This window comes from Struthio camelus, chromosome 3 (assembly GCF_040807025.1).
Source record: "Struthio camelus isolate bStrCam1 chromosome 3, bStrCam1.hap1, whole genome shotgun sequence".
Taxonomy (NCBI): Eukaryota; Metazoa; Chordata; class Aves; order Struthioniformes; family Struthionidae; genus Struthio; species Struthio camelus.
Window position 1 is genome coordinate 84,845,379 of NC_090944.1, and position 18,245 is coordinate 84,863,623.

General features: G+C 41.2%; 1 protein-coding gene across 3 annotated transcripts in view; it reads left to right on the top strand.

The window, feature by feature from the left end:
• Positions 1 to 18,045, top strand: part of FNDC1 (fibronectin type III domain containing 1) — an 81,646-nt gene extending 63,601 nt beyond the window's left edge. For all 3 annotated transcript variants that reach the window (XM_068938828.1, XM_068938830.1, XM_068938829.1), the window contains exons 15-20: positions 970 to 1,078; positions 11,109 to 11,188; positions 13,271 to 13,300; positions 15,589 to 15,750; positions 16,819 to 16,941; positions 17,826 to 18,045. In XM_068938828.1, the coding sequence (XP_068794929.1) occupies positions 970 to 1,078; positions 11,109 to 11,188; positions 13,271 to 13,300; positions 15,589 to 15,750; positions 16,819 to 16,941; positions 17,826 to 17,941 (620 nt within the window). In that variant the 3' untranslated portion in view covers positions 17,942 to 18,045. The remainder of the gene's footprint in view (positions 1 to 969; positions 1,079 to 11,108; positions 11,189 to 13,270; positions 13,301 to 15,588; positions 15,751 to 16,818; positions 16,942 to 17,825) is intronic.
• Positions 18,046 to 18,245: the final 200 nt, after the last annotated feature.

Below are 18,245 nucleotides of genomic sequence, written 5' to 3' on the forward strand. Positions count from 1 at the left end.
GTCCAGTGTGTCATCTTTTAACCTTCCCTGTATTTTAAACCAGTATTGGCATCTTGGTACGTCCTCTGATCTGAACTGCTGCAATGATCGTGCTTTGCTCTGAGCTATACTTGCTGTTATGGTAACAAATTTCTTAGTCTAATACTGCAAATTTGTCAAAGGCAAAATATAGATAGTAACAACTCATAAAGTAGAATGTGCCTCTCCTCCCTTTGGATTCCTACCTTGGATGGGGCTTTTTCTTTTTATATATTAATGAATGTTTCTTGCACAGTTCTTTTAACCATTTTCCTTTAGTTTGGGATAGAATGAAGAATGGATTCTCTCTATGAGCTCATGTGAGCAGAGTGCAGGAGGAAGGTATTCCAGGTGTTCAAAATCTTTGTTCCCTTGCCCCAAAGTTACTGCTTGCATGTTTTAGTTTCTTACTAGCTTAATAGGCTTTCTCAAGTCTTTATCTTTCATTTTGGCCAGAGCTCATTTAAAATGAGATAGATCTGTTTCCATCTCAGTGAACACTTTAAAAAGAAACATGCCAGGTGTGCTGGTCTGGATCCAGAGAGAAAACACTGTAATGCAGATGTAACACAATGTAAACAGTGTTTGAGGTAGATTAATTTAACTGACAGTGATGAGAAAGCAGTATAGTAGCAGCAATTTTAAAATGAAAGGCAGAAGCAGGTTTTTCGAACTCTCCTCTGGTAACTTGCATAGAGGTGTTGAGCAGTATTTATGGACTCAAGGGTGACAGTGAGAGAAGTCGCTTGACATATGCTATGTCTGTGTATTGGCTAATGACAGGTAGTTCTTTTAGCCTGGGTGTTTCCAGGAACGTTAGGCATCCAATCACTTTCGAATTCAAAGATGCTTTCACTCCTTTTAACCCATAAAATCTACAACACCTAAGAGTTATGCTATTACCAGTTTAAATTTAGAATCCCCACAACTGTTTGTCTTTCTCATTTACAGGCTATCTGGTTTACAGTGCATCCTACGATGACTTTTTGAAGAATAAATGGTCAACGAGGACTGCAGGGACTACTCATTTGCCAATTGAGAACCTGAAGCCAAACACACGGTAAGCTTTTGATCCATTATTTTTCAGTTCTGCTAGGAAAGTAAAACAAATTTTACTGATTACTGCTTATTTTTCTTGGCCTTAGTATAAATTTCTCCATCTGATCTAGATTTTACTAATTGTATTTGACAGCAAATCTTGTTTTATGAAACGACATGGCTACTTTAATTATATGATATTTTTACCACCTTATCTCTAGAGTAGGTGACATGTGTCACAGAGTATATAGAAACACAAGGTATATGAAAACACGTACTAGTAATAGAGAAAATCTTGTCTTAGAGCACTTCATTTTGTGGCATATTTTCCTGTTAGGATAGAGGTTACCTGGGGAAGTCCACAGTCTGCCTGAAGCATGTTCTCGTTCTCTTCCTGAGCACATGTCAGTAGCCACTCCTGGAGACAAGACACTGAAACAGGAGACCTTTGGTGTGACGTAATGCGGCCATTCCCACATACTTGCATAGCCAGGATTTAATCACCTATGGGCTGGTGAAAAGAGGTCCTCCTACTCAATGATTTGCTTTTGCTGTCTGCTCACATTAGCTGTCCTGGAGGAGGAGGCTTGGAGGTATATAATAAGGCAGTGGCAGTTGCTCAAACTCAGCTTGGCAGGAGCTTTAGAACTTTATCTTGCAAAAATCTCACAGAAATGGCAAAACAGGAATACATTTGTTACATGATATGGGAATAATTCACGGTGTTTAGGTGGGAAATGAATGGGCACAGAGGGAGAGACTTTAAAATAACTTATTTTGACAGCTACTCGGCGTCCTTTCATACTTTTCTCTTGAATTTTGAGTCTGAAACACTCTTGGTGCTGTCTTGGACTAGGCGATTCCTCTTCATATGCTGGTGACTAGCATCTGTTACAGACTACGAGCAGGTGTTGCTGATGCATTTGGTAACGTGGGAGTACAGTGGAATTGTACCCTGGGACTAGCATGCTGCATCTGATGACAAGGCACAAATCAGAGCATCCATTCCTGGAGCAGACACGCAGGGCTAGGACAAGGCAGAAGAGAGAGCAATGATCTCACTTAAATGATCTTTTCTTTTCAAAATGATTTATAGATAAGGGGAAGGTTCTGTGGATTAAAAGCAGTTGTTTAAGAGTTCAGGTCTCACTTGTTTTAACTGCTGTATATAATTAAATATGCATATAATTAAAAAAATCTAGTTAATTGCTAGTTAATCATAAACCTCAACTTAGAAAATAGAGAAGAGCTATCTGAGCTTGTTCTTAAACTAAGATTTTAAAAAATTAACCAAAGCTTATGAAGAGTTAGTGCAGTGCAGTATTTGGGTCTCAAATATGACCTGGCACATTTTTTCTGATCACATTACAGTGCTTTTTGAAGTGGTTATACCCAATTATTGTCACTTCTGAAATCACTGTAGAGGACATACTGCTCCCAGAGATGGCACTAGGGTGCAAGGTTCGTCATCACGGTTAGTGTGCTGCTAACCAGGTAACAGTTGCAAAGTGTTATGTCCTTGTTGGCTGTTGTGGGAAGGTGCTGAAAGTGGTTCCACTAGATCAAGTAATAACAGTCTATCTGAACTGCAAATGAAGATACAACAGCAGCACATGCTGGTGTCGTTTTGATAGTTCAGTCCTCAATGTAGGCACAAAAGAAAGTGGTTCAGCACTGGAATAGGTTGCCCAGAGAGGCTGTGGACTCTCCACCCTTAGAGATATTCAAAACTTGGCTGGACCTTGCCCTGAGCAACCTAATTTCAAAGTCAGCCCTCCTTTGAGGAGGAGGTTGGACTATAGATGCCCAGAGGTCCCTTCCACATTAATGGTATGCGTCTATGCTAAAGCAGAGCCAAGCAGTCTTCTTGGCTGTTGCAATGTGGCTGGGACAGGTAACATTATGCTCTCCTGTTGTTGTATGTTTCAGTCCTGTCCGAATTTTACTGTGCGGATAAACCCTAAGTTATGGCACTGAATGCCCAGGGATTCTGGTGCTCCTTGTAAAGGGTATGGGATGTATGGCTGTAGCTGACATACAACAGGAAAATATGTACAGATCACATCAGACAGATTTCTCTGTTGAAGTTTAGTTCATGGTATAAGCAAAGATGGGGGTAGTCACTCCTGTACATGTCCTCTTCTGGCACATTTATAGGTCACCTGGTTGTGGCCTGACAGGAGCAGGGCGCCAGAGGAGAGAGGAGCACAACAGATAGGTCTTACTCAAGGAGCACAGGTGCACCTGCCTTGCCCCTACAACTGCTCTTGGTGGCCCTGAAACATCCAGGCACCACAATGCATTTTAAGAAGGGAGTGTTGCCCCTTATCTATAGATCATTTTGAAAAGAAAAGATCATTTAAGTGAGGTCATTTCTCTCCTGCCTTGTCCTGGCCCTGCGTGCCTGCTCCAGGAATGGATGCTCTGATTTGTGCCTTGTCATCAGATGCAGCATGCTGGTCCCAGGGTACAATTCCACTGTACTCCCACGTTACCCCGGTCATCTTCCTAGAGATTTTCCTCCATCCAGTGAGTTCTGGCAACATTACTTCTCTTTGAGAGAGCCAGTACGGGAGCAGTTTTCAGCAATTCCTTAGGCAGGTGCACAAGGGAAATATCCACCACAGTGCACCTTCAGCATCGAAGACCCATTAAATTAGCAAGTAAAAAGTTTATGTAGAGGCAGCATAAACATACATAATGCATGCAGAGAGTTAAAGGACTAGAAATAAGATGTTACAGGAAAAGCTTTGTGCCATCTTATCCTCTTCCATTCTGTCTACAGTGCTGTTAGTTACACACTTCATGAGGCTTTTTCTTATGTATCCAAGAGATACAAAAAGGCAAGTATAGTGAAGATGAATACTCTAGACCTCTTAACGCAAGTCCTTAAGAGTTGTGCATAGTGCGTTAAAGCAATTACTTGCATAGCAGGGAGTTACAGTCAGATGTTCTGGATCTGCTAGTGCCTTTGTTATAAAATGCCATTTTTATAAAAGTATAGAGGGAGGTGTGAGCCACAGTTATCTGTGTGTCTCACCTGTTGTAACGAGATGGAAGAGGTCTGAGGTATCCTAGACTCTGTTCCAACATACTGAGAGAGGTGGGTACAGATCTTCCTGCCTTTGTATTTCTATGTCCTTGTGCCTCCAGCACATCCTTTCTCTAAGAGAAAGACTTCCTTACATCCCCAGGCGTTTTTCGCTTCATCTGTTTTCTATAGCTCCCCATCCACCCTCCTACTACTCGCTTTGCCCTCTGCTCAGACCAGGGAGGCATTGCCCATATGCCCCACCTTTCCCTGCCTGTGCTCCTCCATCACTTACTTGTCTGCCGTTTCCACCTTCCAGACCCAGCTCCTCACCCCTTGACAGTCTTGCAGTCAAGTCTCCTTCTCCTGCAACCCCTAAGGACGGTGTTGAACACCTCCTATAGCTCCTGCTTTCCCATAGCCAGCATCTCAAGGGCTCCAGGTCACCAGAAAGAGCAATTGGAGTGAAGGTGCCACTGGAGCCCTGCAGCTGCTGTCCCAGCCATGCTCTGTGCAGAGGGAATCAGAGAAGAACTGAGCTGCAAACCTGTCATGTGTCTACCGAGATGTATGGGAACTCCAAGTTTCAGAAGTTCACAATTTGGCTGAATTTGAATGGATTTTTATAGGATCAGCAAAAGGCATATCCATGAACTTTATGACTCCCCTGCCTAATTTTAAGGCTCTGTTTCAAAACAGGGAAGTTCAATCACTATTTAAGCGTATTATTTCCCTAGCATCTTTCTGAAGAATGGTGTAATCCATTGGCCTCTATTATGCTCTTGCTGAAGGAAATAAAAGGCTTCATGTGGGGTCCGTGGTGGAATAGGAGGGTTCTTTTCAACATAAAAATTGTGTATATCAGCCAATCTCATTTTCATTCTCCAAATCCACAGACTGAATTGACTGCATATTTTTCATCTTAAAAATAACTCCCTATCCACTGGGAAAGAACCCCATGACTAATTAAGAAAATATGGCCTGGAGTCTGAAGTTAGTCTAAAAATTATGTGTTTACATCGTGAACTGCGTTTTGCAAGAAATCTCTGATTAAGTCGGATTTACTGTACGCAGATTATATTGATTGCTGGCTGTCCTATATGACGGGTGGTACCATTTGTGGTGTGCACGGCATATCAGAAAAGGGTTAGCATCTCATCAGAAACTAGCTCCAGCAGATCTGAAGCTGTCACCATATCCTGGAAAACACTTTGAGGAGAGCGTTACACAAAATTACAGTTCAAGATTCTGCCCACTCTGAGCTTTCATCTACCTAATGTTTAGGTTTTACACAATAAAACGGAAGTCTAAATATAAGATAAGATTTCTTTTCAGGCCTGCTTTAGCCTCCGTCTAAGTAGTAGAAGCTTTTCCATTAGCAAAACCCTGGTCAGCCTCAGTGGGCGCAGGAGCTGCTTCCTTGGGACATGGAAAAGTCCATAAAACCTTATTAAACCTTAAAAATCACAGCCTTGACAATGTCTCTTCCATAAACTTAATTCTCAGCCATCACAAAAGAGCGATGCCAAGGGCTGGAAAGCACCTCTTCGACAGCTAAATCCAATCTCCTGCAATCACAAGCATTGTAATCGTTTTCATAAACATTCCGAACTCCCCCTTGAAGGTGGTTAGGCTTTTTCCTGCCTTTCTGCTGGAAAGCTGTGGCAGTGCCTAATGGGAGTGATTAGGTAGTCTCGTGATTTAAAACGCTTTCCTTTACTGCCATATCTCCATGCCTCATCAAACCTTCATCCCTTTGCACTTGATTTTCATTCCCTTCAGAGCCATTTTGATCCCAGACTGCCTGCTGCTAATTTCAGTCTTGTTTAGAGCCTTTCACAGGAGGGTCTCGAACATCCACTCAGGGCTCACAATTACAAACAGAGCCTTGATCTCCTGGCTCTGAGGGCCAGATGCATTGAGAATTTCTATTTCCTTTCTATATCTCCATTAAAGCAAAGCAACTGTAGGTCCGACAAGCAGCATGAGCCACAACTGGTTGCTTTGTGTCACCAGAACAGCACAAAACAGGTAAGATGTTAACTTGTGTGAGGCCTTGTCTGGTATAGGTGGTTGAGCTGTACGGCCCACATCTGCCTCACAACTGCTGTGTAGGAAACTCCTCTTCCAGCACTGCTCTGGTGCCCACTATTATATTTATTTGTAAAGGTTTGTGATGTATGTAGTGCTAGCTCATCTTTGATGGAGAGGGATACTTTGCATTAGCCTGTCAGCCTGCAGGCAGCTGATTAATGTGTATCCCTCCTTGAGGGATTGTACGGTTGCACCTAGAAGTATTTCAGCACCTGCTGTGCTCTCGACATGCTTGTGTGGAAGGTGCATGCCGGTCCGTCTTGCTTCCCCCTCACAGCTTCTATCCCCTCTCATCCACTGACCTCACTGCTGGGCAAATGCGTCTGTGCTAGGCTGTCACATCGATTTCTCCTCTCCCCTTCCTGGGGCAGGGGAAACCTGTGCCCCAGTGGAGGAGGCATGATCCGGCCCTTAGCCTTTTACACACCTCCCTGATTGTCCCTGCTGCCACTGAGCAGCGAGCAGGCTCTCAAACTGGTAGCTCCTGTTTGGAGCAGGCAGTGGTGAGCGGAGTGTGTGGGTCTGTTTGCAAATCACCCAGCAGCTCTACCCCTCTGGACAGCAGGACAAGCAAGGGGGCACAGTTCTCCCTTGCAGAAACCTCTGACCAGACACCCTGATCCTCTTCCCACAGAGTAGCCCACTCCCATTTGTCTACCCTGTATAGCTGCTTAGGCTGTGAATCCACAGTCACTTTAATCCAACATTGATGAAGGGTGTCTTCAAAAGCAGTGATCCCACTTTCACATTTTTCCCCAGGCCTCCTTGTGGTACTACTAGCAGATGGGGTGACTCGGCAATGAATCAGATTAGGCAATGGATCTGGCTTAAAATGAATCTGGAACAAAATAAAAAAGATTAGTTTTCTAGATCAGAGAGCTCTCTGCTTTGCAAACTGATACAATAGTATGATTCTCCGGTGTTTCAAGCACAGAAATAAATGGGGTTAGTCTCAGCCTAGGGACGATGGGCAGTCACAGATTTGTACTACTTGCACCCCAAGCTAGCTGGTGGCAAGTCTGCTCTGCGCCAGAAGCCATGCGTACTGCAGCGTCAGCATGTTGCATGCGATAACCATGTTTCAGCTTGTACTCTGTCAGCAAGGCACATTCACCATAAGGTTGCTGCCTCTGTGCAGTTGTGCATCTTGGACACCGCAGCTGGCTGGCATCTAGCCACCTCAGCGTGCTGTTAGAGAAAGTATGGGAGAGTCTTCATGCAAGCATGCATTTTGATTGGCTGGAAAAAATGATTTGTGGCTAACACACTTTTTGAAAACAGCTGCTTCCGTAATTAGTATGGTGAGTGATTATCTCACTTTGTAGTTGTGAGTGCCAACTATTTATTTCCAAAAGAAAGAAGATGCTTTGAATGAGGTCATAAAATTTTTCAATTTGCTGTGAAGTGATAGGTATGGTGATACGATTAGTCACAGTCTAAATGAATAAAAGTAGCACATATTCATATTTATGTTACAGTTTATTATGTCCTTTCTTGACATGTCAGTAGAAGTGGTATGTGACATCTCAAAGGAGATTTATTTTTAGGAAGAAAAGCTTTTCTTCTTGTCTATATAAAAGTGAACAATGAGTGGTATTGCATTTGCTGCAATTGTGATTTTTTTTATGCCTATAGGTGAAAATTCATTACAATTCTGGTTAAGCAATGTGTTACCAAAGCACAATCAATTAATACCTTACAAATTCTGTTCTTTCATGTACTTCTTTATTGAGTCATGAAGGACATCTAAGTTACATTGATGTGATATTTCCTGGCAAATTCAGCAGCTATAAGGCAAATAAATAAAGATCCTGACTAATGAAACTATCAGATGTCTGGATCTGGGAAGGGCTTGGCAGTTGATTTTTTATTTGTCATGTCTGAAGACAAAATATAGCATGACTGCAATGTATTATTGACATTCTTAATACAGCAGTCATACCACGGTCTACAGTTAAATCACAGATCAGCAAGTCATGAGACCTGACTCTCTTTCTGTCACTGCTGAAGACTTCTTGTCTATTAAAAGGCTTAGAAACTAATTTTCCTCATTTGGTGAAGAAAAATATACTCATAATTTCATCACTGGTTTTTTTCCTGACAGTCAGTCAGACAACTTGAATAATCATGTGTCCTGAATGGCCTTTTATGTATTATGTAGTAGGGCACCTGAAAGCACAATTGCCCTGTTTACATAGTTGATCAGTTACTGCATTACATATTAGATACACAACCGCATGTTTTTTCACCACTTAAATAGATGCATTTTGAATATAAGGCTGGCCATCTTGGGCTGCTTTCTCCTACATTAAATGTGGATCATGTGACTTCTGTATCTCATGGGAATGTTTTGAAGCTAAAATTAACACAAGTGTATAAAGGGCGTTGGAAGTTTCACACAGATGTCATTATGTTGCAAAAGTGCTGTCTAATTATTAGTACTATCTCTTTGGAAGCAGCAAAAAGCCAGGCATCCATACAGATGTTGTCATTATGCTTTGAATCATTACAAACAAGATCTAGGCTGGAAAACTTTTTCTCCTGCTTTTTTGCGCTAGTTAAACCAAGTACTGGGCTAAGTCAGTGTGGCTTTATGCTGCTCTATGGCCATTTCAGGAGTCAGTGCATGGAATAGCAGCTGTGTCCCTGGGTTCAGCCTTATGTAGATCCCTGCCCAGATCCAGGTAGAAAAGGTGTGACCAGCTGAGGGTGATGTGGATGGAGCGTGTCAGTGCCACTGAATCAGGTGTCCTTCGAGAGCAAGGGCAGGCCCAGCGAATTAAAGCAATCCATTGGCTGCTGTGCTCTGCTCTGCCAGAACTGCAGGAGCACCCAAGAGGCTCCAGCCACCCTAAACACTCACCAACTGCTGTCAAGAAGTCAAGACCAATAGTCTAACCTCTTGCAAATATTCCTGCCAGCAAAAGGATTGTGCTAGGAATGAGCAGAGAACACCACCTTGCTTAATTCCACTCTTTAATGTGTTTTCTTTCTGCCACAGTGTGTATTTCTTAAAAAAAAAAAAGGCTGTGAGCCCTTTGCAATCATCATATAGTTGTTAATTATAGGCAGAACTGTCTGCAGAAAACAGGAGTGAATTGCAAAACACTTTGCTTTCTGATGTCAGCCATGGGATGCAGCAGGGATTCAGATGCCTATTGTCGTTGTGCAGGGATGGGAGCGGGACCCTGCAAAGGCTCTGACTGTACGTGCTCCAAGTCTGCCACCGATGAGAGGTGACATTTATGCCCCTGGTGGAGCTCAGAATATACCAGTTCCCCCGTAGCTTCTGCGTTGAACTCGCCTACTGCACCAGCCTGTGATGCTTAGGGAGTGAACAAGAAGGTGCTTTGGCTTGTGCTCTGGAGATAACCCACCTGTTTCACAGCAAAACTGTGTTTACAGGACTGCTGTCCTTCTGCTGAAGAAGTTGATGTTACTTGCACGTCTTTTCAGTGTTTTCATAGGGATCAGTTTCAGTTTGAGGCAAAGCAGTTCACCTTGCATGAAAAAAGGCGTTCCTTTTAATGAAAAAACAGGTTAGTTCTTACAGGTCCCCTCCAGTTTATCAGTATGAATAGTTTCATAACTATTTAGCTGGTGCTTAGACTAAACGAGCTGTTTTCAGCCCAAGAGGAGGGATGGGCAGGGATGTCAGGGAGCAAAGACCAGCTTTTCTGGTGGAGGACAGCTGGCTGATGGAGAGGCGTAAAGTCTGACGTAGGTTTTCCTGGGTTCCCCTTCTGCCATTGGATATTGCAGGTCGAAGTCAGCATTCCTGATAAGCTAAGCCATTTCCTGTCTGGATTTAGCCATAGCCTGCAAGCTTGCTTGGTTTCCCAAGCTGAGCAGTGTCAGGCCTGCAATTTGGATGGGAAAGTACAGTGGGAGGTGATCCAAGTGCTCAGTGGCGTTCTTCCCTGGAGGCAAAGTGCTACGTGGGTCATGCGCGGCATTCACAGGCGCTACACTTCTGGAGAGGTCTAGTTTTGGATGAGAGGCTGAGTCAAGATCCAAAAGCTGTGTGGATATTAGAGATGCCTGGTCATTTTTTTCTCTTAATTTCTTTGCAAGAATGAACTTGAGCAAGCAGGAAAGGAAAACCTTAGCACAGGCACTTACAAAAATGCTATGCTGGAAAATTTTACAGTGATCTTCAATTCTAGTTGGTTTCTGCTGGTCTAGATAAAAAAATAAAATGGAAACAAAACATTAATCTGGAAAAAAATGTCAGGGTAAGCATCAACTGAAAAATCATATGTGGAAGTGAAATAAAAGTGTGCTGAAGCATTTTCTTCTCTAAGTGTCAGAATAATCTTGCTTCTATCAAGCAGAGAATGATGTTCTAGTGGCTAGTCATATACTTTGAGTTAAGTATATGGTTTAAATACTGTGGTGAATCATGGCCCAAATAATCAATAAATCAACATATGTAGCTTTCTCATATTACTCAAAAATTGTGATTTTAATGCTCCTAGAGTTTGTAGAGAAAGGTCAAAAGCTTTGGTTCTGATGTCAGAGAAATCTGATCCAGTTTTAGTCTGCAGCTTATGCCACTGATTTCAAAGGAATTAGTCTAGTTTTAAACTGCCATACCTGAGATCAGAATTTATTTCCTTGCAACTTTTTCTTTCATTCTATTCCTTTTGGTTGTTTCATAGAAAGTGGATGTAATTGTGCACATTTGTTGGAAGGGAAATGATAAGAATGATCTAAAAATATGCCTGCGAGCAAATTCAAAAAAGGTGAAATTTGTCAGAAATAGTCAGCTGTCCTGCCTGACTATCCAACTTGATTTAATGCAACGGACACCTGAACTCAGTGAATTCTGCTGGTTTGATTCTTACTGATTTTTATATTGTTTATAACCTAGCCATTGCTGTGGAATCAATGTTTCAATCTTATTTTCCTTCTCTTTTTGTTTCAGTTATTATTTTAAAGTCCAAGCAAAGAATCCCTTTGGTTATGGACCTGTTAGCTCTTCGGTTGCATTTATCACTGAATCTGGTATGCTTTGCTTTTTATTTTCATCTCAAAGCTGACTTCCTAATAGTAGATTTGGCAGGGCAAAGACTGAAACCAGCATGGTAATAATGATGATCATCCTGAATTTGCTGCTTTGAGTTTTTTTTAGTGTTAATCATTTGTTTTCAATAAAGCTAGGAAAGTAATATGCACTCCTAATGCCACTGTGAAAAGGTAAGTGACATTAAAGTGAGCTTCAGGGGAACAGGAAGTAAAATTGAAAATACAAAAGACTACTAATGTTCAAGAATACAGAAGCAATGGGAAGTTTAACATCTTTTATAGATTGACCAGACGTTTAGTAAATTAGCTTCGTAATTGTGAACAGCTGAACAGTTGGAAGCAGTTGTCTCTGGAAAGAATACAGGAAACAATTGTTCCATCAGACGGGCAAAGTTCTCCTTTCTTTTTTTGACAAAGCGTACTGCTCTTTCGCAGGCTAATAGTATGTTCAAGAGCAACACTCCCTACTAAAAATAGCATGTTAAATGAGCTTTCTTTATCCATTTCTTCTTCTTCTTCCATTGAGCCAAAGGCCAGTGACCCTGTTGATGGGCAAATTCTTGAATCTGTACTTGAGCAAAACGTCCGTTGTCTTCAAGGACTGCAAATTTTGCCCTCTGACAACACTGGTGTATGCTGTCTCTGTCTTTGCCCATTTCATTTCGTTTCGTTTCATTTCATCGCATTGTGCTCGCTTCAGAAGATCCTTTAAAAACTACAGAAGTAAGTCTTCACAGAAAGGAAAAAAAGATGCAAAATAAATAAATGCTCCCACATAACATATTCACATTTTTTAAAAGAAATAATACAAGCTCAAGCATCTGTCCATCTGAAATCAGCCACCTTATGAGCTTTATTTAGCAGATTAAATCCATCAAATTTAAAGTTTTATTTACAGTAGTGATCTTTCGTTTGTCGTGTGGCCAGAAATGGCTTTCCAGCTGGCATAAGCACAAAAGCAGTTGCTAAATCTAAAACCAAGTGGTGTAGTTGCAGTGATGGAATAGATCAAGAGAGAGAGAAATGGCTCGTTCAGAGTGCTCTTCTAGTGGAATTGAAAGGTTTGAACTAATGAACAAGACTCTATTATCTACTCATTCCTAGCACAGTCCTTGTGCTGGCAGAGATATTTGCCAGTGTTTTAACTATTGGCCTATATTTCTTGACAACAGCTTGTGATCATGGGATCAAGCAGCTTACTGAAAATGTTAGCTCTTACGCTAGGTAATGTACTGAAGAGAGAAGAAAGCCTTTGCTCTATTTCATCGAACAGTAAAAACTCCCTGGAATTTTTCCTTCCAAAGAGTAAATAATCACAGTGTTTTTTCTTCAGGTATTTTATGTTCAATAATGGCCAGTCAGCAGATGTAATGTAATGCATATAAAGATTTTTACACATTAGAGGCTATTGAGTTGTTATCCTTATTCCACATTTATTCCTTTATTCTTTCTTCCAAAAAAAAGAACGTTTAAAGTGAGCAGAAGCTATTTACCTATTGGACAATGGTCCTTAAACTATCCAGGTGGTTCTTACTAAAGTTCTAGTAGTAGGATAAAAGGGGTTAAAATGATAGATTTTGCACATTCATGAGTACCGCTACACAACCATGCTAAAGATGATGGATGTCTGAGACTGAGATTTGCACACAAAACGTAGGTTACGTTTCCCTCTGAAAATTAGGCCTGCAGGTGTTACTTACACTGTGTATTCAGAGTCCTGCAGTGGACCTGTCTGTCTGATTTGAGGAACTTCTGAGAGGAAGCAATTGGCTTCAGAGCTTGCTTTGAACTTTGGTACTAGTCTCAATAATTTTTTTACAGTATCAGAATGAATATATAACCCCGCAACCAGCTTCATCAATGGAGAAAAACACTAGAATAGCAAACAATCTTTAGCTTTGCAAATCCACAAGTCGCATAATTCTCACATTCGTAATGTTGCCAAAGGCAGTTACTCTGCAACTGACGTTTTCTTGAGTGTCATTATATATTTGCTATTACAAAATGAGGTTTATGAGAAAATACTAAAATGTTTCTCTTATATTTGTTTCATTCTTCTAGACAATCCCCTTCTCATTGTCAGACCGCCTGGTAAGTCTTATTCTGATTTTATTTTCATAAAGTCTATTAAACCTGTGCAAAACAGTATAGATATTAGAAGCGTATTTACAGACAATTTCAGTCACAGGTTTAGGTAAGAAGATAAAGAAATTTATTGTGCTAATTCACAAAACATTTTCTATCTCAGGATTCCTTTTTCTGGTCTGAAAAGAAATCTTGAACAGATGCATTAGATTATGCACTTGATTTTGGCAAGTCTGGTGCCTGGTACAACAGCTTTTATTGCGTAGCAATAAGCACTAAACTATATTGCTTCTGTATCTGTGACCATTAATTGCCTGAGCATAGCTTGAACAGTGTGATCAGTCTTTCCTTTCTCTTACTGTTATGCTCATCTACACTGATTGTAAATAAATACAATCATCGTTTTATAAATAAAAAAAGGATTCAAGGATCTGTAACTGAGCTGAATGAGAAGGATACGCTGTGAAGCTGTTGAGCTTCCTTTGCATTTTCAGGCCTGCTAGCTTTGTATCCTGCTTGGCTTATTGCGCATTCGGCCCATAATTGGGAGAGCTCTTCTCCTGGTGCTAGGAGCAGCCTTACTGACATGGACGTTGGTACAGTAACCCCAGGCAATCCATGCTTTCCTTCAGAGAAGCAGGAAAAAAGGCTTCGTAATTATTACACCCTGTCAGCTTTCCTAACAAGTTCAACTGGTTAGTTCTGAGACTTTTTTACTGCACTGGTCGTGAAAACAATGTCCAGTCTCCCTCCCTTCTATTTCTTATTACGTATGTTAGCTTATTTCAGTGTCCTCCCAGATGTCTCTGATGATATACAGATATTGGAGAGCATGATGTGTCTGGCAGTCAGTATGGGAGACCCCTGAGAGCAGAAAGCTTCCTATGTCCCTTGTCACCTTCAAGTTATTTACTGTCAGTTATTTTGTGGATCTGCTTACGGAAGGGACATTTTGGAAGGTGTTGGCCTTTGCATCTTTAGTTTCTGCCTCAACTGGACAAAGAGGAAATGTTTTCATGTAGTTGTGATGGTAGAGGAGACAGGATAGATAAAAAAGAGGTAACAAAGCTCTGGGAACCTGTGGAAACGAAGAGCATCTGAAAATTCAGCTCAGCTCTTACAGGAGATACTAGATTTATTCTTCAGGATTGTAGGAGCTGATCAAAAGTGGTGAACAAAAGAAGACTATTCATAGCAATAGTATTGCATTCTAGAAATAGATAGTTAATGGCTTCATTCTAAAGAGAAAGCTATGGCGAAAATCCTGCAATCCTTTCCTCATGTGACTGATTTCATAAAGTCAATTCAGTTACATTTGTGTCCGTTTCAGTGGTGTTTTGAGGATTACTGGTCTGGATCAGTGCTTCTCACATGCACATGTTTGCAGGATTGGATCCATGTGCTTAGTGAGAAGGAGGAAGAATTGCTAACACAAAAAACGAATTTACACTTTGAAAAGGTTCTTCTCAGTTGTAAACTGCCTCAAAATAGCACGGTGAAAACAAGGCTCTGGTCAGTAGCTTCCAAGAAAACTACCAGTTTTCACAGTGAAAGCTTTTGGTATCACTCTATATACATTAATACAAGAGACATTCCAGAAGAAGTTATATTCCCTTGGTTAGTATAAAGCAAACATTTAGGCAAGCCAGTTAGAACACTGAATAATTTAAAAGTTGCCTCTGCAATAATGTTCTGGACAGAGGACCTCAAAAAAGGTCTTTCTTGTCTTTTATTGTAATTTAATCTGTTTTGATGTAGTGTGAGAAAACAAAACAGAAAAGTGGGTTTCTCGTTGCATATTTTTAACAAAATAGCAAGAGTAGACTTTATTTCACAGGCTGTTACTCCCTACAGATTTTTTAACATCTGTTCTTTAGTAAAAGGATTAAGGTTTGTACTTAGTGTTAAAGTACAAGTGGCTATTCAGATAATGTCACTATCTGACCTAAGATCAGGCTCTGTTCAAAAAGGAAACTGACTATTAGGTACAGGAGATGTCCTGCTAAAAACAATGAGACTATTTGTTTACTTAAAACTATAGCTCAGCACATGTAACCATATTTTTTGCCATTTTAACAATTATTACTGAGTACTGCCTAGAAGGGGTTTAATCAAGTCCCTTGCCTAAACAATTTTTTAGTATTTGTTCTTGAACTTGGATATCTGGATATGAAAAGGTCATGCATTAATATGCTGTAACATTTGTTTTAAAACACACTATGAAATGTTAATCTCAACAAAACTCAGACTAAAATGCTTAAACCTGTTGATAATATTTAATTCTTTTCTTCAAGGTGGTGAACCTATCTGGATCCCATTCACTTTTAAATATGACCCCACCTATTCAGACTGCAGTGGCAAGCAGTATGTGAAACGAACTTGGTACCGAAAATTTGTAGGAGTGGTTCTTTGCAACTCCTTAAGGTACAAGATTTACCTCAGTGATGACCTGAAAGGTAGGCACCAAGACTATTTTTCTGAAGTATGATTACGTGATGTCATCTCCATTTCTCACTTTCTTCACTGCTCTCTAAGTCTAAGAAAGAATGTGACAGTTATCTTGTAGTCCTTCCCTTGAGAAGCTCAGATGCGATAACCTGGCCACCCTGCTTTTGCTCTGGCAGTATTGTGCTTATCCCCTGGCATTAGCTTTCAGACAGAGCTCTTTAAGTAGAAGACAGTGGGAAGTTTCACTTGAAAAGCCTGTGTGCGTTTATATACTAAGAAAGCAAAGTGCTTTATACTGTGAAAACAAAGATGTGCTCCCCACACATCTCCCTGGGAGGACCCACACTCCCTCCATTGAGCTGTGGTTGCATGTGGTAGGATGGAGCAATATACCCTAGAGATCCTCAGGACCAATTGAAGTGGAGAGCAGCAGAGAGGGACATGGGTATCACACTGACTGGGTGAGCAGTACTGCTAAGGGTTAACAGTAGCTGTTACCAGGATATATTTCCTGAGAGATAATGACAAAAGCTTTCCTTATTGTATGTTCAGAATACTGAGATTATCTCCATGGCTTTTCAGGCCATGCTAGTGTGTTATGTTTATGGCACAGCATTCGTATTATTTGAAGACAGTGTTTGAATATGTAATAAACAGACAGGGCAGCAGAACCCATGCCCATCTATTAGAGCTTTCATTTGAGACTGCTGTCAAATTAATAGCATTGGCATATGGAGCTGTTTTTGCTTTCTCATTACGCATTGAGATGACTGGTGTGGTTGAAATTCCTTCCACCTGACATCTGTGCTGCAATGTATTCCATCCATGCTCTTGTAAAATGGGGAATATTCCTTGCTGAGCTAGAAAACATTTCTCTTTTCCTTAATTCCTCTTAGCAAAGGTCGCATTCTCCCTCTTTTCAGCCACTGTTTGCTCATTGATGTATTGCTGTTTGTTGCTGTAATACTTAGCTGCTTTCTCCCACATCTATTTTCCTGGCGATAGAAGAGCATCTCAAACTAAAATAAGACCCTCTGTAATGATGAGTAAAATAATCTGTCCACGTGATGTTTCAGACACCTTCTATAGCATCGGGGACAGCTGGGGAAGGGGTGAGGACCACTGCCAGTTTGTGGATTCACACATGGATGGGAGAACGGGACCTCAGTCATACGTTGAAGCCCTGCCCACCATCCGAGGTACAGTAACGCAAGAATGGGATGCTGGCTGGGTGCCCTTCACCCAGTCTAAATTAGGGGGTGTGAGAGTGGGGTGCAGAGGTTTGCTCCTTCTCGGCAGCTGCTGGCACCTCTCTGAGGAGTCCTACTGATGCAGTAGGCTGTTGATAGTCTTGTATACGGTTTAATAGGTTGCAAAACCACAGGAGCTTGTGAGTTTTGAGAGAGTTAATCCAGTTGTGTATTACTTGGTCTAGGAGACAGATACAGAGCACACAGAATTTATATTACTGGTATAATAATCAATGTTTCAGATGTTCCAGTGCATAAACTATGCAGAAAAGAATGCTCTGCCTTCCTTAATGCTTTAAGCAGTTACATTCTTTCAACAGATGAAGGCGGCGGCTATCAGAAGAGGGGGCAAAGGGCTTAACTCAGTATTTACTGCATGAAATGCTACCTTTTTGTTTTGCAATAAACTGATTATCAATACTCTCTTGAGCCTTATGAGATAATGTGATCTGATGGCATTTTTTTGTGCTGGAGTCCTTCATGAATTTAAACTGATTTACAAGCTTCATAAATGGCTGCTGAAATATAGCCACTTTTTGCTGTGAAATGCAGAAGCTTTTTGGCAGGCCACAGAATTATACAATAGTTCGAGAGATTTTGAGTGGTTAAACCAGTCAAAACTGGAAGAAATATAAAGGGCCAGAGTGAAATCATTCAAGAAAGATCTAGGACACATACCAGGACCAGTAAATCTCCTTTAGACGCAGCTCCCTGGCAGACTGTTCCCAAGTTTTTGTTTTGACTGTAGAATTGACTCTCACAGTGTCTGTTACTTCTGTCAGGTTACTTTGTCTTTGTTTTTAAATGCAAATAGACCTTTTTTCTCCCTATAGGGTATTACCGGCAGTACCGCCAGGAGCCTGTATCGTTTGGACGCATTGGACACACAACACCTTACTACTACGTGGGCTGGTATGAGTGTGGCGTGCCTATCCCAGGGAAATGGTAGCAGTCTGCTTTCTCGTCCTAGGCAGGACACATTGACCATGCTTTTCGGGTGATCTCTACTGGAGGACTGTGAGCAGCTGATTTGGAAAAGAGAAAAAAAGAGAAAAAAAAGAGAAAAAAAGTTAAATGAAGCAAATCAGTGAAGACCAGCTGCTCAAGAACGCTCCATCAAGCCAAATATGGCCCCACTTTATCAGCCAAAACCTGTGGTGCTGCTTGATTTCTCTACTTGGGAGCACAGAAAGGATTTAAGTTTGGTGTCCTGCCTTGCTTCTCTGGGTCTTTAAGGCACCGAGAGGTGGTTG